At 41.1% G+C, this 21,388-nt stretch overlaps 1 protein-coding gene and 2 long non-coding RNA genes across 9 annotated transcripts in view; 1 reads left to right on the forward strand and 2 right to left on the reverse strand.

The window, feature by feature from the left end:
• Positions 1 to 7,193: 7,193 nt before the first annotated feature.
• On the reverse strand, positions 7,194 to 9,940 carry LOC118410381. The gene is made up of 5 exons (XR_004830553.1): positions 9,862 to 9,940; positions 8,626 to 9,608; positions 8,194 to 8,329; positions 7,930 to 8,060; positions 7,194 to 7,614 (listed from the first exon to the last, which is right to left on the reverse strand). It is a non-coding gene; the product is annotated as an uncharacterized LOC118410381 (long non-coding RNA).
• A 206-nt stretch (positions 9,941 to 10,146) lies between these two features.
• Positions 10,147 to 11,333, forward strand: LOC118410382. 4 transcript variants are annotated; one of them, XR_004830557.1, is made up of 4 exons: positions 10,147 to 10,283; positions 10,433 to 10,619; positions 10,875 to 11,054; positions 11,199 to 11,333. It is a non-coding gene; the product is annotated as an uncharacterized LOC118410382 (long non-coding RNA). The 4 variants fall into 4 exon arrangements; XR_004830556.1 differs by having other exon boundaries at positions 10,892 to 11,054; XR_004830554.1 differs by having other exon boundaries at positions 10,904 to 11,054.
• Positions 11,334 to 17,122: 5,789 nt separating this feature from the next.
• The window catches only part of LOC118410363 (very-long-chain (3R)-3-hydroxyacyl-CoA dehydratase 3-like), a 14,974-nt gene continuing 10,708 nt past the window's right edge, over positions 17,123 to 21,388 (reverse strand). For 3 of the 4 annotated variants that reach the window (XM_035812046.1, XM_035812049.1, XM_035812048.1), the window contains exons 8-11: positions 21,145 to 21,257; positions 20,442 to 20,584; positions 19,664 to 19,786; positions 17,123 to 18,855 (exon numbers count right to left, since the gene is read on the reverse strand). In XM_035812046.1, coding sequence (XP_035667939.1) covers positions 18,734 to 18,855; positions 19,664 to 19,786; positions 20,442 to 20,584; positions 21,145 to 21,257 — 501 coding nt within the window. In that variant the 3' untranslated portion in view covers positions 17,123 to 18,733. The remainder of the gene's footprint in view (positions 18,856 to 19,663; positions 19,787 to 20,441; positions 20,585 to 21,144; positions 21,258 to 21,388) is intronic. The other variant, XM_035812047.1, reaches the window with a different exon arrangement.

Here is a 21,388-nt window from a genome sequence, read left to right on the forward strand (position 1 = left end):
TATATATATATATATATATATATATATATTGTTATAATTGCTAACTGTGGATCTTAATAAAGTCAATTAAAGCAAACATTAGGATCCGGAGATATCTCCTCTTCTGCTGAGTGTGTTTCTCCAGTGTTTCCCCTGAGTTTTGACTATTTAACTTAGCTTTGGATGACCATTGGTCCATTGAAGTGAGCTTTGGATGACCATTGGTCCAAAATGAAATAGATTTTTGAGGAAAAGAAAAAGGAATCTTGCTTGTTGGGACTTTCTCTCCATTGTTCCCCACAGCCAACAGGTCATTCATTCCTGTTTTTGAGAAGTGCACTGCTAAAATTTTACTTGCTGTCAGGTCTTATACGTTACCTTCTAAATGTTGCAAAATAATCTCCATCATTTACAACTATAATAAGTTGTACTTTAACATTATGTAAATTAACTCTTCATTTGTAAATTAGCTCTTAATTTGTGATATCTGTGGACATTCCACTATATCAGTTACATAACGCTAGTTCACCTATATCCGTGGTGTGACCTTTATCCGTTGTCTTTAAAAACAGCACATTTAGGAGTATCAAGTCTGTGGACTGTGGTTTCAAATTTTCAATATTTTATAAATGTTCCAATTTGAAACCACCGTCAATCGACTTCATACCCTAAATACGTTTTTTCTTACAAACAACGATATAGGTTACCCGCGGATAAAGGTGAACCAGCGTTACATGACAAGTTTAAGAATCCTGTTATGAAATGCAGTGAATTTATAGCTAGTCTTTCCTCACTAAATATGCAAATTAGTCAGTCAACCTATATTTATACCAAATACCATGAGAATTCAATTTTTTTTCTTTCAATGCTAGCCCCTGTATTTCTATCAATGGCTAGGGGGGCAAACATGCTTACTTAATCTCTTTCTCAAGAGCTATCTACCGCTGAAAAATCATGACCACAGCGTGTTCAGAACGAGAGATCTGAAAAAGGAAGTTCAGCTGCAGTGTCTTAAAAAGCCGTCAGGGGACCCATTATCGAAGTCGCACTTTGTTTCCCCAACCCGTCCGGACGTTCTTATGAAAATCGCAACAATGGTCGAGACAAGGACTGCTTACTTTTTCGAGGACTTTACCTTTGACACATTACCTAGGACTCTTTTCCACGTACATGCGTTCTGATCTCTGTGAAAGGGCTTATTAACAAGCACACACAGAAAACAGGAAAATGCACCCTACTTGGCGAAGGTATGTAATTTAACACCCCTGCCATTGTGCGATATGTGATTTGCATAACGCGCGAAAATAAAAATTGTAGAACTTGAAACACAACAACCTTCTTTACAATACACAAATAGCAGAAAATCGGAGAGATTATTTTACGATAGGCAAACACTGCAGCGTCTGATTCAAATCTGTAAATATTGCACCGATCGTTAATATTCTTGAGACTAAAAGTAAAACGGCATGTTGGTCGGGCCATTTTAACCTTCTTGGTCATGATCAGGCCAAGAAGGAGTTTGCTCTCAGAGTTCTGCCGGGCGCTACTCTTACTAAGCACTTTTCGATTGTATTTTATGGAAGCCAGTGTTTTATTTTATGACACCGGTGTCGAGCGCTATCACGGCACTGGCATGTCATAGAAATAACACATCACGCAGAGGATTCTTTGTTCTTCGCTTCTCCTTATAGTCATGGCAACGAAATGAAACCATAATTTTAGTACTTAACTTAATTGTGACGATCTCCTACATAATGTTTTACTTAGGTTTATATCACCACATTGAACAGATATATAATGTACTTACTGTTTGATCTCTACACGCAAGTATCCAACACGAAATTCAACAAATTATCCAACGGAACCAGACGCTGTGCACACGGAACACGTCGCTGCACCGAAGAACGCACTCAAACTGACGCGGGGGAATTTGCGCAATGACCCACGGGAAACCGCATTATCGTAGGCATGTTGATTTGATTTGAAGTTATATGGATGACATCCACGCGCGCATCAATATTTGGCCGATACCAAAAAATGAAATCTAAAAAAAAAAGAAGTTTTCAACTGTACTGAAAATCGTATAAACAGCTGCAAAATTAGCAAATATATGTCCGACGTGAGATTGCAAAGAAATATCTGAAAACGTAGACTAATGTCATAAAAGTGCAAGGTAAAAAATATATATATTAAAGAACAAAAATTAACAAGAATCTATTGTTCGGTATACCATATACGTGTCTTCAGTCATTTGTTCAACCTTCTTGACTACTTAGATTTCATATTGAAGGCAACGTTGTTGTTGTTTCTTTGCCAAACTTTTTTTATTCGCACGGTCGCATCAGTTTTGGGGGTTCCTTTCGATGTTATCCATATAATGAAATCAATATGGCCTTATTCAAAATTTGAATTACAGTACTGTAAATCAGTTCATTTTATCAGAGACTTGGTTTCGCTGTAGAAGGTGAAATGAGGTTTTAGCGTTTGGTGTCAGCGTGGTCGAAACAGTTTATATAAGACAAATGTGCAGTTTTACTGTAAAAGTGTTACACTGGAATCGCGAAATCACCTGAAGTAACCTCAAAAATAAAATCGTCGTGAACATTTTAAGTTTTACAGTAATGGACTCATTTATAGTTCGTCCAATCAGGAAGGTGACGGTTATCGGCAAGCAGGTGTAGGCATGACGTGAACATATTTGGCGGAGTTTTGTGTGTTTCTCCATTGTTGTTGAATTTTCCAATTTTTTTCTGGGGGCGCACAGCCACAAGTCGCCCCGAAAGAACATTGTCTTCAAGTTCACAAGTGTTATTAGCAAGGTGTGGTGGTTTCTTCGATTTATTTAAAATCTTCGTTCAGCTTTGGACTAAGTAGTTCGCTCCATCGTTTATCATCACTATATACAGTCGCTTCTCGCTCTAACATTTATCATACACTATATACAGTTGCTTATCTGCTGTTCCGTCTGGGATTCTTGGCCACGTTAACGTCTAGTAGACGAGTAGCACAAGCAAACATACAATAGGAGCGAACTACTACCCGGATGGTACCCAGGCTACACAATAAACTGAAGTTAGATTTCAATATAGCTCCCTCCCCTCCCGTTCTCCCTCCCCGTTACAATACGTTACTTTCCACGCCTCGCAGTAGACTTTCACATTACAGGCAGCATGATCTTCAATTAGTTGAAGGCGACTGCCTTAATCGAAAGAAGAAGAAAAAGAAGTTGTTCCAAATATGGTTGTGCGCTTATAGCCTTGTACCCAGCAACTACTCTCCAAGCAGATTCTGGGCTCCGGCCGTTTTTGACGCGTTGAAGGCGTTTTGGTCGTGTTTTTGCCATTGTATCATTTTCTTCATCATATACATGTCCATGCAGCGGCCGAACGATACAAAACAGAAAGACAAAAGCGACTCCTATGTCCGTCTGGAGGATCCGACTCGCTGTGTAGTTTCCTACTGGCTGCAGCGCAAGTTTCCTTAACTCAAAAGTATTTCACCGCGATGCAACCACAGTAATTAGACAAAGGGGGGATAGAAAACATTTATTAATTATGTCACGGCAAGTTGTCTCTCAAATGTTAATGCCGGCTTTCACGGCCTTAAGGTGCACTCTCACTGCACTTGCGTCACTGCGGGGTTCGTTCATTGCGTCACTATTTTGTTATTTTCTCCGATTCTTCATAATTTAGCTAAAAGAATTTTTCATCAATCAGTGACTGTTATTAAAAGTAAGCAAACGTACCTCCAAATTTCGATGGCTATCGAAAAGCATCTTGCTCACGGAGTGACCTAGTTCTCACGAGAGTTGCGAGAACTAGGTCAAGACTTGCGTGGATATCTAAATCTTTATAATTTAGATATTGCGTAATACGTCATGGTATGACTTAGAAGACGACAAAATACACAAACAGTAAGAAAATCCGCTCTTTACCTCTGAAATTCGTTGAGTATCTTTCTTTAATAGAAGATTTTTACCTCCATCTTCATTGTTGCTACATTGGTTTAGCTCTGGAGCTTATGTGGGGGATATCTCAAGAACCGTTGAAAGGTTTGCAATGGTCTGTTTGTTGACCCTGGCACCGCAGCAAAACGTTTTGTGTCATATTTTTGCACCTGGACTTGCTGTGGTGTTGATTTTTATGTGGTGGGTAGGTGTATGGCGGATGTTGATTTCAGCCTTGTAGCTGTTTGGTGTGGATCAGCAGGAGTGTTTGTTTTGTGGATGTTTGTGTGTTCGGCGAATATCTTAGGAAGCAGTGGATGGGTTGCGATGAGATTTGTAACGTGGTTAGGTGTTGTGATCGTGAAGGTCGTTATGCACTTTTTGGGCTCCTGGTGGTTGACCATGGTACCTCAGAAGGTGTTTTATTTTTATGTTTTCAGTAAACTTGTGTGTGAAGAACCTTAAGATGGATTGCAATGATTTATAAGGTGTTAGATAGTTCTTGTGCTCCAGAACAAGCTACATTAGCTTGGACCCCTTAGCGGTTAGTTTAGGAATTGCAGGGATATTGTTGCCAACAAATGCCGAGGAGCATAAGGCAAGAAGAGAATTATGGATATTTTTGGTATGTAGGTAGCTTAGACAAAGATGTACGAAGTGAATTGTAAATTATGCAAAGTAGAGAACATTTCATTAATTAATGAGAATATTTTATCATAGTAGTTGTTTTGATGTATCTCTTGTCCCTGTGACATGATGTAGTTTTGCCATTTGGGTGGAAGGTTGCTTGTGACATCAGGACAAGGTATGACAAAGTTTCAGCCCCTTCCTTGGTGTTGAACACTATCAATATATGAGCAACTAAGTCTGTCCTTGGTGTTGAATACTATCAATACATGAGCAACTAAGTTTGTCCTTGGTGTTGAACACTATCAATACATGAGCAACTAAGTCTGTCCTTGGTGCTGAACACTATCAATACATGAGCAACTAAGTCTGTCTTTGGTGCTGAACACTATCAATACATGGGCAACTAAGTCTGTCCTTGGTGCTGAACACTATCAATACATGAGCAACTAAGTCTGTCTTTGGTGCTGAACACTATCAATACATGGGCAACTAAGTCTGTCCTTGGTGCTGAACACTATCAATACATGGGCAACTAAGTCTGTCCTTGGTGCTGAACACTATCAATACATGGGCAACTAAGTCTGTCCTTGGTGCTGAACACTATCAATACATGGGCAACTAAGTCTGTCCTTGATGTTGAACACTATCAATATGACCTCCAAGCAGATCCATGCTGGCGTAATATAGTATCAAACCCACCGTAGGATCTGCATTCATTCGGCTTCACAAAAGGCTATTAACATCCAATTGTTGCCTGATCAAACTGTGTTTGCTGTGTAGGTGTTAATTGCCCTCCTTCATGTTTGGCGAGGATCTCCTACAGGGATGTGCGCGGGTCAATGAACTTGTCCCAATAAAGATATAAATTGCTCGTAAAATCATTAGCACCTCAAAAATTCGTGTAGCTGTTAATATAGCGCAGGGAGGGGCAGAGAAACCTTTATTCAATAGAAATGCTCCTCCCTGTTCGAGTGAAGGCAGATCTCCGGTGCCCGTTTGACTCCCTTTGACCGGCTTTTATACTATGTTATGGCACCGTAGGATCTGCTTCGAGATTATATCATTACACGAGCAACTAAATCTGTCCTTGGTGTTGAACACTATCAATACATGGGCAACTAAGTCTGTCCTTGGCGCTGAACACTATCAATACATGAGCAACTACCTCTGTCCTTGGTGCTGAACACTATCAATACATGAACAACTAAGTCTGTCCTTGGTGCTGAACACTATCAATACATGAACAACTAAGTCTGTCCTTGGTGCTGAACACTATCAATACATGAATAACTAAGCCTGCCATTGGTGCTGAACACCATAGTAAGTACGTCTGTTCATGGTGCAAGTACAAAATGGAGCAAGGATTTTGGGGACCATCCACTTCACATGGCGTGGGAGGAGAGACCAACCACTCCACAAGGGTAAGGTAAGGGAGGAACCATCCGTTTCACGAAGGATAGGTTGGGTAAGGGAGGGACACATGGGGTCAAAGCATCTGGGAAGGGGAACTTGCCATATAAATATGGATGTATGGTAAGTATGGGACCAACCATTTCAGATTAATTGTGTGAGAAAGGGGGGCGATCATTCTACCTGGGGGTAAGGGTCTAAGAAGAAAGGCTATCTGTTTCATGTCGAGCAAAATGACTTTGGGAAGGGGGCGTCCATTTAACACGGGTAAAGAATATAGAAAAGGATCTGGGACGGGATCATCCATTTCACACGGGGTTATATATATATATATATATATAATTAAGGATCTGGAAAATGGCCATGGGATAACATACTCTTGGAAAGGGGGCAAACATAGAAACAATGGTAGGAGAGGGGGACCAACCACTTCACACATGGGATTAAGGGTATGGGAAGGGGCCATCCAATACACATGGGCGTAAGGGTCTAAAAAGGGGAAAGCCATAAAACAATTACAACACAACTGATTTCAAACTGTTTATTTTAAATCAATAGATGAATGCAAAGTGTACACATATGTACAATGTACAGAGCCACACAGTACAAAAATTGCTCTAGCACTAAAGCTAAATAAATCGATCTAAAACATAACATCTACCCATTTACGTAAACAATTATCCTCACTCTAGAACACAATAGGCAACAGAGCCTAGAATCAGTAAATGTCGACATTGCCAGTACATAGTATAGTGGTATATTGGAGCCTTTGTACGTGAAGAATCATAGAAATCTTTTATGCAGTCTTAATGTTAAGGCTTTGAACTGATTGTTAGTTTTACAAAAAGATGTTGTATTAGTGTGTGTGTGTATGTATGGTGCGGTTAGTCTGTTAGTGTGCGTGTGTGTGCTAGTAGTGTGTGAGTGTTTGTGTAAGCGTCAGCCAAAGCCTTAGGTTGGGAAATTTCCAAATGACTGATTTAAAAGGCTACAAACAACCTCTACACAATAAACAGACAATGTTGACATCAATATTACTAACCTGTAGACCACTTATCATTATGTACAAAAATACAAGTTTAATTACATGTGTCTAACATCGTGATATACATTATGGCTGTACGATGGCACACTTTGCATTCTGTTTGGATTGATTCAGTTTCTGTGATTGTGTCGATACCGAGAAGCCTAGTGTTTCTAAAGTACCAAGTTCTTAAATAAGCTGTCTTTCTTTCTGGCCTGTGTCGTTCTCTTGGTTCGGGACCCAAGATAGCGACACAAAGCAGATTATGTAATGGTCCAGGTTCCCGACTACCACTGACCACGACATGAAACAGAAATGACAACAGATAATGATTAACCAGGAAAGGTCCTGTTTTATAAAGAACAGAATTTACAGTAACTGGTTGAGTACGATAAGGGCCATTAACACAGCCACAGAAACCAAATCAGTCACACATCGGGCCTGTACAACACAGAAGCGGGCTGAAGTCCTGAGTGCATCTTTCTGGACGTCACGGTGGAGAGGGCATCAGGCAGCCTCTAATCAGGATAAGTCCATACATTGCAGCTGCAGTTGATCCGGGCTTGATGGCACCAATAAGATACTGGAAGCTCCTGAGAGATGTCGCATTTCAAACTTGTTGTACCTGCAAGAAAATGAACAGCAAACGATTATGACGAGATAGACCAGCAATATTTTGCTGTTTGAAATCAAAACATTTTGAAATTTGGCCCAAGTTTGGCTTATGTTCTTGACAGGAGCAGAAATGGTGACAGAAAGCATACAGAAGAGGTCAAGAGAGTACCTCCTGTAATGACCATGATGGCTGTGACGCAAAAATGTAACGTGAACTGGTACAATTATAGGTTATTATAATGATCTTATCTGATCAAAGTTGGTACAAACTGTTCAACATCAGTGACACACTGTATTTTCGGTGTAAGTTGTACAGGATACTCACAGTTGTGTCAACCCAGTCAACAGTCTTCTTGTTTGCTTCCTTCCTCCAATACTAGCGAACAGGTTCCAAAGCAGGGCCAGGACGTATGCACGCATCAGCTGCCTCACAGATAAGCTGTTCACACCTACGTCCTAATTTTGAAAAGCAAAAGAAAACTCTACTAAGCATTGTTCATGTTCAGGCATTGAACTTGTCAGCTAAAGATTGCTATCCTATTACTGCTTTCATACCCGGGTACCCATACAATACAGTACAGCACAGCACCTTGTCATATGTCTCTGAAAGACTGTATGCCTCCTTGGCTCGGTGATGTACTGGATGTTGACCAGCACTTTCAGTGACAGGCGATTCACAGCTCGATTCCCCAGCTCCTATCCTCTCTTACGGCGTGCAGGCGTTTCTAACAAATCGGTAAAAGAAACAGTCATACATGATTTGCCTCAACAAACACACAAGGTGCAGATAACAATATTTACGACCAATTTTTCCACTTCACAAACAGTAATACAAAGGTATTCATATACTTTAAAGTAATAGAAGATACTCTTCTACTGAGAGTCTATTTGTTTAGGTACCGAAATCGAAATTGATACTGTAAACTTAAACTTACCAACACCAATGAAAAAGTCATCCATGGACAAAGACTGTTGTCTTACAATTGAAAACTGTGTTCTTTCACACAATACGGTACTATACCTTGTCATATTGGAAGACTGAATCCCCATTCGGTCACGTCCGGTACCTCCCTACGTCAGTCCTCGCCTCCCTTTCCACGTCCGGACATTTCTTCTTACGGTGCGATGATCCTCGGCAGAAAAGACAAGACGAAAATGAATTATTTTGGCTCAGGAATGTAGGAAATATACCTTACAAGTACAGAATGTTAACTTGGTTTGTGATTAAAATTTCCGTTCTAGGTTTATCGTGGAAAAAGTGGGATGAATTTATGTGTAGTAACGATTGAGTGTGCTTTGATGAAATCCCAAGTAATGTTGACGTTTGTTTCGGTTTAAATTTCGAGAAGCTATATATGACTGCTTCAGTCTGTTTCTGTGGTATACAAGCCCGATGAATGGCTGATTCGGTTTCTGTGACTGTGTCTACGCCGAGAAGTCGACTATTCTACAGGAATTAACTACTAATATAAAATAGGTTCTTCAATCACCTGTCGTCCTTTCTGGCCTGTGTTGTTCTCTTGGTTCGGGACCCAAGAGAGCGACACAAAGCAGATTATGTAATGGTCCAGGTTCCCGACAACCACTGACCATGACATAAAACAGAAATTACAACAGATGGTGAACCAGGGAAGACCCTGTTTTGTAAAGCACAGAATTTACGTACAATAACTGACCGAATACAATCCGGTCATCAACAGTCACAGAAACCAACAGAAATAAAAATCAGCCACACACCAGGCATGTACACAATAAAAACGGAGTCAAGCCTTGACTGCAAAAAGAGCCTCCGTTTACAAAATGCACATCCGAATATCTACCAGAAACATCCCTTGGTATGTCAACAAAACACACTCAATTCATTTACTTTCTATCGTGCCTATGACAAGTTATTCCCAGTCCATATCTGCAAGATGTTACCATTTTAACCCCTTAAGACACATAAGCACTTAACTTGAACCTTGTAGCTGCAGTTGATCCGGAAATGATGGCACCAATAAGCTCCTAGAAGCAAAAAAAGGGAATAAGGTAGAGGCAGAATAACGTCTTATTTTGGTAATGAATTCACAAGGATGCCCCACATGTAAATTTTTGCATTCTCGGACGGGCACAAAAGACTTGAACGTTATTTCTTCTTCTTCTTCTTCTTCTTCTTCAGTGCCTTCAATCTTAGAGAAGATTATTATGGCACTTTTTTATTTATTGAACTACTGATAACCTGTACAAGACGTATAAACACATAAAAGCGCAGACTAACCTGTTGTCTCAAGCGGCCGCGATGTTGTTCTGTGTGCTGCGAGCTGAGTCCGTCACCTGGCGCTGGCAGACGAGTGGCGGGGTTTCATGCAAATAAGAACAGGGGCAGGTCTTCGATTCGCTCAGTCTGCATGATAGCATAATATAATAATTCCTTGACCAATCACAGACCAGTAATCTTTTTTACCTGTGTCCGTCACCTTAGACGCGCTAGCAGACGATTGCCGGGGTTTCACGCAGATAAAAACAGGGGCAAGTCTTCGATTCGCCCAGTCTACAAAATGTATTTAATTTCTTGACCAATCACAGACCAGTAATCTTTTTCACCTGTGTTGGGCACGCGTTTGTTAGCTTTTCCAAGCCACGGCATTGTCATTCGACTCTTGAATCATACGAGACAGACGACAAGCCCTGCTTATCTATGTAGGTGGACTTTATTAATTCATTGCTGTTTATCAGAGGTGCCCGGTTCTAATTGTGCGCCACTTTTCCACTTACCGTTGGCTAGCCCAAGGAGGTTAAAGAAAGTAACCTCCTTGGCTAGCCGTTGAAACTTTTTGCGTTTGTTGCAGTGGTGGCGAGACAGTTGATGCGAGCCCGTCTCTTCTATCGGAATCGCACCGTATGGAAAAATATCTACCGGTACTTCACGACACGTTCCGGGAGTCGTCGGGAGAATCTTCGGGTTCATCTTTGAGGACCTCCGTGGTGCTCAAAACAGCAGACTGACGTCTAGGTCTTTCCCATGCATATGACAAGGTAAAGAAGCTGTGTTGGCTTTTCATTTGACGTTATCTGCGCCATGTTGAATTACAGCGTAAGTGATTACACGAAGGTGCTTAATTCAATTACCCGCCAATATGGTCATCGGAGGATTCAAAATCATAATTAGACAAAGTATGATGTCATTAAAAAGCCTGTATTCATGAGGAAAAATGCTAGTAATATGTCGTCATCATCAGATATTTATTTGTAGGACAACAGTCTTTGTCAAAGCAACACATTCATTATTAGTTTCAATTTCTGTATAGGAACTCTGACAGCAGAAGTCGTGACTGCAGAATCAGTGCACAGTATTGAAGCACGGTTGGACCTGTGCTGGGGGAGGAAGGAGTACTGCGTGTGACAGGAGGGTGACACGACAGGCAGCAAAGCCTAATTCACCAAGGAATCCTGCACGATATCCCCCACAAGGTAAATATTGACATTAGTAGTACTATTAGAGTTTCTAATGTTGTGTATCACATTCAACCAATGGACAGTCGTTGAGCCTTTGTTGGTTGTTGCAGCCGTGGTGAATCAGCTGATGAATGTATGTTTCTTTTACCGAAATCACAGCAAAATTCATGTCTGGACGAGAGGAGCTGGATAAGGGAGGTGCCACGCAGCAGCGTCACTGAAGGTGTTCCTCGACATCAGTGCATGACCAATCCAAGGAGGCACCAGGCCCAACACGTAAGGTGTTCTTCTGAATTCAGAGTAAAGAGGTTTTGGGACAACACATGCAGACCTTCATTACAAATGCAATATTCTATTACGTAACTCTGCATGACTTCGGTTACCATTTCCACTCCTGTTGGGGCATAAAGACGTCCCTGTGACCCTTTTAATTGTTTTGGTTACATAAAATGAAAATAACGTTAGTCTGCCTTGTCCTAATTGACTGTTAATTTCACGTCCTTGCAGTGGGAAGACGTAGGGAAGGAGACATCACTCAGCATCTTCCAGGATCAACTACAGCTGAAATGGTGGGACTGATCCCGGTGAGAGGTTGCCATCTCCACAGCCAGAAAGGCCGGTGCTCGTGTGTACGCCATACCAGAGGATCTGGAACTGTTAAGTTCGTACATGTCTTGTAAGGGGTTTGATTGTTTAAAACGGAACCATCTTACAGAAATGGGCTGGGATTGGCATGATAGGAAGTAAATGATCTGTGATGTTATATTCATAACTTTGCTGATATTAAGATTCCCTTTGTCTACCTGAGACATTGTCGGCAGGGCTGATCACAATCTCTTGGTTGGTGGCAAGGTGTTTGAGTGTGTTTTGTTGACACCCTGAGTGATGTTGTTGGCAGGTGTGGTTAGGGCATTTTGTGAGTGGGGGCTTCTTTTACACACGGGACTTCAGCCCGTTTCTGTGGTGTACTGGCCTGGTGTGTGGCTGGTTTGGCTTCCGTGACTGTGTTGATGGCTGAAATTGTGTTCGGAGTTACTGCGAAGTTCAGTCCTTTAGAAAGCAGGGATTTGCTGGATCTGTTGGTTTATGACGACTTGGGTTCTTCTACCACCTGTTGTCTTTTCTGCCTTGTGTGATGGTCTAGGGCCGGGAACCTACTAGTAGACCATTACATAAGATGCTCTGTGTCGTAATCTTGGCTCCCGAACCAAGACGACGACACGGGGCCAGAAAGGAAGACAGGTGGTTGAAGAGTGCAAGTTGTTGTGAGCTGACAGAACTGGGAGGTCTCGGTTCTCTGAAGGGCAGAGCTCTTCAGTACCTTCGAATGCAGTCTCGGCCATGGACATGGTCACAGAAACCGAATCGGCCATACATCGGGCCTGAATACCGCAGGAATAGGCTGAAGCGCTGTGTGTAGAAGTAGCCACTGCTCTCAGAATGTCCTACCCCCTACCAGCAGCATTACTCGGGGTGTCATCAAAATGTGCTCAACTCCTTGCCACCTATCAAGAGATCATGATTCTCTCTGCTGATAATGCTTCAGGTAGACAGAGGGGATGGGAAATTTCTAGGTTGAACCTAGAACCGAAACTAGAGTCACAAATCAAGTTACTTCCTGTCATGCCCCCAGCAGTCTGTAGATGTTCTTGTTTTCACAGAATACAAAGTGTACAATTTTATAGTCATCAATGTCCTCTGGAGTCTATTTGGCGTACTGTAATAAGCACCAGTACCTCTGAGCAAGTTACATTGATTTGTTTTTCTCTATCAGCACAAATAAAAACTACTAGTAGTCTTTTCTCGTCTTCCTGAGTTAGGGACTGTTGGTTTTACAGTGTCAAACATTGTACGTACTGTGTTCTGATGGCGTCTGGGTTTGACTGTAGCCAGTAGTCGGTGTTTAAAAAATGCTATACATAGTACGTATTGATGTATTTCTTGTCTTGCATTCTTTCCATGTATTTCTTCGATTAAGACCTTTTGTTCTCACTTTATATTTCGTGTATTTTGTGGACTTTCTTGTACAATACTAGTAACCTTGTCCGCATTGTCATAGAAAGTCATCTTGTCCAAGAACACTAAGATCAAAAGATTTTTTTTCGTTTGTGTACTTAGTAATCTATTTCGTTTAAAAATGTCAAGTACAACCTGACCAACATATTGTACTCTTTGTTTCCCCGAATGTATCAAGAAATGTTATTGAATAAACGGTTTAAAACAAGGTGTTGTTTCAATTTCTCTATTCCAACAACCTCAACCTTAAAGGGGCATTCCACTGCAGAAGGGAGTGTTATATTGTAATAGATAATGTATCAACATAACAAGACGTGTTTTTCTTAGCGCCCCTGAAATTAGCTTTATATCTATCGGAAAATAACAATCCCGTCTGGAGTGGAATGTCCCTTTAAGTGAAGTGATACCTACCTCCACCCACACCCTCCAACTGCCGACAATGGATGGTCCCTCTCTCCCACATCCTGAAGTTTGTGAAATGGATGGTTCATTGGACTCCCTTCCTTACCAGAACCTGAAGACCATCAAATGAATGTACCATCTCCCTTTCCCAACATGTAAATCTTGTCCCTCCCTTCCTGGTCCCTCACCTCCATATGAAATGGACGGTCCCTATGTGTTGGAGGGAATAAATTGGAAATTTTAAATTTTCACAAAATGTACGCCCAATGACGCAAGATCACCGATGTTCCTTAATAATGTGCAAACCTGCCATGTTATGACTTCAGTCTGTTTACTGGTTAATGCAATTTAAGCAGGCATAGTCGACATTGAATTACATCCATGCACAGAAAGTGTGAGGCGACTAAGATAAAGAAGACAGGAAACAATTTCTCATGTACACAGTCTTTTTAATAAACCTTCTTTTAAAACAACAAAATGTACAGCACGGGTATATTCTACTCTATGCTGTTCCAAAAACATACAAATATTGGTCGTTCGGTGTAACATAACTAGCTGCTGCCGCGCCGCGTGCCTGCGAAGCTGGTGTGTTACCCCAAACGGCGGTTATACCGGCTATAAAGATACAGACAGAAATATCAATACTTAACATTACATTAGTCATTCAGGGAAAGGATAGGTAATTTAGATGCAGGTAGCCCCTTTCAGGGCTGTAGGGGCAGTGGGTTGTGTTATCCACTGTGTCTCGGGCAGGATATTGGAAGGCGGAGCCCATCCCTGTCCTTCCATCACCTTCACCTCCCCAACCGAAGTCGGGTACCCATTTGTGCACCTCGTGGAGTGAGGAAAGTCCTGTCAAGTGCATTTCCCAAGGACACAACATTGGTGGCATGTCAGGGAATTTAAAGCCAGTAACAATAGTTCACCTTTATCCGCAGGGTAACCTATATTCATTGTGTTTACCAACACAGCATTAAGTGATATCAACTGGACCGATGATGGTTTCAACTAGTAATATGTTCAGAATATTGTAGTTTGAAACTACCGTCCGTCGACTTCATACCCCTAAGTACCCATTTCTGAAAGCAACGGATATAGGTTACTCCGCAGATATTGGATTAAGGTGAACTTGCGTTACCCCTTTATTGGTTGTGGCACAAACACGTTACCCCAACATGAAGCCTTAGTTACTGTTGGCTAGTTCCAATAGTTAGTTCACATATTCATTGGCAAAAAAGAATTCTTACAGTCTGAAAGACCAGAATCAATCAATTGAATTACATTGAAGATGCATGCCATCACAAGCATAGTCAGAAATAAAAAGCTTTTCAAGTCGTAGCTTAAAAACATTAAATTTGTCAACTTAGTCATTTCTTTCATCTTATAAGATCATTATGATGCAATTGGTATGTGCAAGTTTCCTCAAATTTATGCAGAATTTACTACCACTAGAAGTAAGAACGGTATTATAGTAACTGGCCATACTTATTTCCACATTTAACAACAAGCTTTGATAGCTGGCGTGTATAATTTCCTGATTAATTCCTAGCTTTGCTATGATGGAATATTCACATTAACTATGCAAATGTGTTCCTATTTTGCATAATTAGTATTTCATTTTGTACAACATTGTCTAAGGTACCAACAATATTACCAAAAATAATTAAAATCTGTTGTTCCCTTCTTGAGTTATGAAAAAGTCCTTTTTAGCAACAAATTTCTACCCATTTTGAACTACATGGTACGGTCCGCCTGTCTGGAAAGGTCAAGGAGTCTGACCCATGGGCCTTAGGAACGTGTCAACTGTGCTGTACAGCTGCTAGGGGTGGAATCAACCAAACCAGGCTAGGGGGTTGTAATGCTTCAGAAGTTTTTGACAAAAATGCCCCTGCTATCCCTAAACTAGCCGCTAGGGGGCCCAAACGTATGTCACTAACTCCTGAGCACAAGAGCTATCACACCCAAGAAGGTGAGAAAACACACCCGGAAGTTGCGCTGCAGTACCAAGGGAAGCCGCTAGGGGGCCCAAACTCGCAGCAATCAGTCTCTGCCCCAAGGGCTCTCTACCGCTCAAAAATCACAACCGCAGCATGTCCGGAACGCAAGATATCAAACATGGAGGTTCCGCTGCAGTACCTTAGCAAGCCGCTAGGGGGTCCATTATCAAACTCCCCCTTCGTTTTCCAGACCCCTACCCACCCACCAAATATCAGTTGCATCCATCGAAGTCTTCTCGAGTTATGCTGTTCACAGACAGAAGTTTGAAAGTAAACTGGTGCCTGCACTTCCAGGAAAGCCGCTAGGGGGCCCAAACTCGCAGCAATCACTCTCTGCCCCGAGGGCTCTCTACCGCTCAAAAATCATGACCGCCGCATGTCCAGAACGCAAGATATCAAACATGGAGGTTCCGCTGCAGTACCTTAGCAAGCCGCTAGGGGGCCCATTATCAAACTCCCCCTTCGTTTTCCAGACCCCTACCCACCCACCAAATATCAGCTGCATCCATCGAAGTCTTCTCGAGTTATGCTGTTCACAGACAGGAGACAAACACACTGCCGAACCGAAAATATCACCTTAGCCATTCTGACAAAGGTAATTAGAAACTAACGTGAACAGTTATGCATAAAATACGCATAGGTAGGAAGAATAGGGAAGTCCTGTGAGCTCGGTACTAGTACTGAAACATTCTTGCAGTTTCAGCTGCTTGAGACTGGGCACTCAATCTGGAACAGGCAAATACTGTTAAGTGTGTAAAAGTGAATAACATGGGGATTTGGTTACCCAGAATATGAATTCTAGTTTTGCCGCCAAAATTCTACATAATTAAGTACTTTTGATACATGCTCAAAACAACTTACTATAATAGTATAATAACAGAGTCTGCATTTTTATTGCAATAGCAAAAAAAAAAAAACACAACACCAGTTATAGCAAAGAACTTTAATAGACATACAATGCCCTAAACATGAAACTATCACTTTTAGATAAAAAAACAACCAACAAAATACAAAACAGAACAACATGGTAACAATATTGCTCATGCATGCCATAACATGCACAATAATCATTCAATATACTCACTCCACAGCATGAAACATTTCTGCTTTTTTTAAAAAGATGTTGCCAATCCCTGAGCATTTAAAGAAACTGAAATTATCTTAAAACACCAAATTATGATCATAGTATATTACCATTGACATTACTACCATCTGTAATGATTTAGAATTATCATAGTCATTGATTACAAATGAGAAAACTTATTATTTTCTTACTCTGAGATCCTATGCTTTTTGCACATGTAGTCCTCTATAATTTTTATTAGCATTATTGCACCAGCATAGATATGCAGCACCATACCAGTGCAAATTCTTAACAATGCTTTTAGTTGAATATTTTTCACAATGAAACATTATAACAAAGCACTAGGATTTCTTTAACAAATACATTAGCATGGTTAGCAAGTTTTCCTTTGAATTTTAACATCTTGTATTTAAGCATCAGATTCCGTAGTCTCACATACAGAGGAGTCCTTATATAAGTGGTCTTTCCATACAGCTCTGAAATGACTTATATTTGGATGGTAACTGGACAATTAAACACTACTTTCTAGATTAAGTACTAGAAGTACTAGATCTTTGGTTCTTAGTCTGGTGCAGTGATTCTTACTTATACACACAGTTGTATATTTTAGTGTGTTGTTAAGTGGACAGAGAAATAGATAGCTACAAGAAGAGTAAGAGTTAATGTTAGCACAAATGTTAGTGGTTGCACACCATATAATACATGTACCTCTGAAATATCATCAATGATTGTTGGACCAAAGCAGGGACAAACCTGGACCACTGAACATACAAGTCTTAACAAACATATTTCTTAACAAATAAACAATCATTGTAGAATTTACACCATAATTTGTCTATACTATGGTGGCTTCACACTGTCAATGTCTTAATGCTAAATATCTCAAGATTAGAGGTTGTAAATCATTAGGGACTGCATTGTCACTTTCTATTGATTGTCACCTATACAAAATAAAATACTTGCTTACATAATTCTTTTATCTTTTCTGCTGCTACATGCAGGACCAGGTGAACAACTTGTTGTAGAGCCAGATATTCCAAAAAAATTAATCTACAAAACAAATAGTGGTCCCTTGCTGTCTGGTACCTAAATGTACTGGTGCCAATGCACTTGCCATTGCAACAATATGTTTTAAAACTCTTAAAGGCGTGGTAGTTCTAAGGACTCTAATAACCACTGGAGTACCATGTAGGGCCTAGTGTGTTAGTATGTGCACACATAATACACGTATACAACAAAGAACTTTGTACAATACTGCAATGGGAATTTGACGTGTCATCCAAACCAAATATCCACCTTGGAATGGTGTACAGCTACATGTACAAGCCTGGCAGGATGACATCCCATGTACAGGTAGTAAATTCAAGATATATGTACCTTGCCATGTCAATCTATTCTTGGCTATTTTTGGCTATTTTACAGCCTATTTTCATTAATAAGGAACATCTTCACCTCCTCAGATGAAGACCAAGCAAACCGAAATCAGTGGATACATGATACATTTGCTTCAACTAGCAAGTCTCATTATCACCTTCGGGATCCTAATAAAATAGCCTGGAATCCATTCTATTCCACATGTAGATCCAGTTCTTACTTTGAAAGCACTTACAGTAAGTTACACAGGTAAAGATCAGAGGAAGGAGAATGCAACTTGTTGGGCACAGCATGTAATACCCTGAGCTGGCTTTGCATGGTGACAAGAGAGCTTATTCTGTCAGAGCCAACCTAATGAACCTCAATAAAGCCAGAACACATTGTACTTATGCTCATTCGAGCCCTGCCACAGAAAAAGCCAGACCTTGCTGAGTGTGGGCTTGAATAAAGTCTCTTAATGGGAACCATGCTGCTACAGATGTCCTTTCTGAACATGTGGCATACAAAATGTAAGTGTGTATACCACTGGCATGAGGTTGTCCATTACTATTGTGCCAACACAAGAAATACGTGTACAGGCAGACGATGCACAACGCAAACACAGGACTCAGCAATACAGCCAAGTTATAAATGCTTACGGGTAACAGGGACAAGTGCAGTAAAGCAATCAAAGTTTTTCGATTTTGCTTCCGATGATTTTGTCTACAATGATCGTGTACAAAGAATATTCTACAGCAACATTGCTAGAATAGGGTGGATACCAGGCTACTAATACCATTGCTAAGTCTACAGCTCCTTAACATGGACCCCATCATGTTCCCTTAGTCAATGTGCTGGTGAGCAGCTGCCCTTTCCTGAGCAGCCCTCTCCCTCTCCTTGCCACGCTTCACCGCGGCCTTTCTGCGTCTTTGTCGTACCATGTACTTCAGCAGCAAAGTACCACCTGCAAGGGAAAACACAGGCATTCTAGTCAAGCTACAGAGTAAGCATGGGTTGCTTAGCGTATGCGTGTCGTTCGATAACCAAACCCGGAGGTAACTTTTGATACAACCCATATCTATTTCAATACATTCCTTCACTTTATTTTGACAAAAGCATCTGTTCACTCCATTGCTTTAACATGTTTGTTCAACAATGGCATCTTGCCCCTCTATACATGTTAATAGGTCTGAACACTCGTGCATAAATATGCAGCTGTCAACTGTTTACTTACTTGTACAATGTTTTGTTACCTGGACACCTTGGAAATCTGCAAACAAAAATCTGAAGGGACCACCTAGGTGTCTTCAAGATTAAATAAATATAAAATACAACTTGGTGCATTCCGTATCACCTGAGGTGCCAGCCCGACCGCGGGTCGGATCGGCCGACGGCTGGGCGGTGATCCGACCCGCGGGAGGGCTGGGACCGAGGGTGATGCGGAATACACCATGTTGTATTTTATTCATGTCATACCCACCTGAGAAAACCCATGTTTTGATGCGGAAATGCGCCAGAAGTTGAACAAATTTGGTGCCCTCATACAAAAAGTGTTGCAACAGCAATGTTCCAACGTCCAAATCAGGTATTCGAATTGCCAACCGTGCCACACTCGGCCCGCTCGAAATGGTTCGATTTACTTGAAGAAAGCCTGTGTGATACGCCTTTCGGACCTGTGCGATACGGAAGTTATGGCCCAGTCCGGAACACCCATATCAAACGTTTTCGCGTCACAGGTATGACATAAATAAAGAACATAATTGGTGCCTTACCTGCAGCCAGCATCATGAGGTAGAGCTTCATCAGCAGGGGGTAGTGCAGCCTGTACTTCCCGTACTGGTAGCTGAACTTCTCCGAGCGCTCGTAATACGGCACAGCCGTGAAGATGCAGTAGGCTGGGGACACAAGCAGAAGGGCATTCTCTTCATTTTTTATTTTTTATTTCTACTGAAAAATCCAAGGCATTACCTACCAATGCAGATCTGTCTCTAGGACCCATCCCTGGTCATAAGTTTGCTCATAAGAACAGCATCTTTTTTTACTCGATCCGTCCCAATAATGACAGAAAACTGATCAAAATGTATTGAAATGACATATTCTACAAGGAAGATCAACAACATGGGCTCCATAACAATGAGTGTGACAGAAAAAAAATTAAAGCTGGAGACAGCCCTGTACCAATGCAAAATGAAATTAACGGTACAAAACTTAACAGATGTTTACTACTTTTACCACAAGTTTTGTCATTTTATACATCATTCAATGTCAAGACATTTTTCTACCCTCTTCCATCCAGAAAAACATGATCAGTAATGCATCAACATTGTAACCAAATTAAAATTGGCAACAGAGGTTGTGGTAGACCAAGGACATCCTGGATGGAATTTTTTAGGAAGGACAAGGTGTGTTGTTTAACAGGGGTGAACCCAAAGGACAGAGCCGCATGGAAGCACAGTGTGAAGACAAGGCTACTGCTGGCTAACCATACTAGTACCATACTGGATACTACTACCATTCAGTGACTTCTCTCTGGATAACAAGTCTACTCACCCTCCAGCAGAAAGCCGAGCGGATACAACGGGATCCAGATGGAGTAACGCAGCCACTGCATCACCTTGTAGATCTTGGCAGGGAGGTTCTCCTTGCCGATGAGGTTAAACATGTAAAACGGGTACCTAAACCGGAAGATGTACCTAAAAATGTGAATAACCCGGCAAAAACAACTGGTTATGCCATGGAACTGCTACACACAGGATCTTCTGTAAATGATGGAATGGAGAAAGGAGAAGAAACTGAGTTAAAAGCCATGCTGCATGATGGGCTTGAGAAACTTTGTTGTTCTCCAACAGCATGAACTGAAAAGCAACAAAAATAAATGAGACAAATAAATAGTGAAGTAAAAGCAACAATGATGAACATCCAAGACTGTCTACAAAAATAACAATAGACATCATGGACATTTACAACAGAAATTCCAGTCTAGAAAGACTAGCAATTCCAAATCAAATCTTAATGCATATCTTAAATATACTGACACAAAATAGAACAAGGCTAAAGGAAATATGAAGAGACATTAAACGCCATTTCATGTATTACAAACACAACTTTTTTAAATTGTAGAAAGACAGCAATGTTTCTGATGCATATTCTCTTTATACACTGCTTAATGAAAATCATAACAAGGTAGTACTAGTAACAAAAGAGAGAGACTTCTCTAGGTCTCGTTCATCAACGACATCTACAATAGCCTTACCTGGCCACCTCTATACAGCTCCACGTGGTGAACAGATAGGTGACTACAGGCAATGGGTACATCAGCTCCTCAGGGTAGATCACCATGAACAGGATGAAGTTGCGACCAAGAGTCTACAGAAAAACAAAGAGACTTCCAGTTTCAGAGACAGTGTAATAAAGGGTTAATGCCCCGGCCCGAGGTGTATATGGTGAGATAATCCCTGGTCAGGTGCGATAACCACCGAATAAACCACCGGGTGAGC

The sequence above is a fragment of the Branchiostoma floridae genome, chromosome 2 (genome assembly GCF_000003815.2).
Source record: "Branchiostoma floridae strain S238N-H82 chromosome 2, Bfl_VNyyK, whole genome shotgun sequence".
Classification (NCBI taxonomy): Eukaryota; Metazoa; Chordata; class Leptocardii; order Amphioxiformes; family Branchiostomatidae; genus Branchiostoma; species Branchiostoma floridae.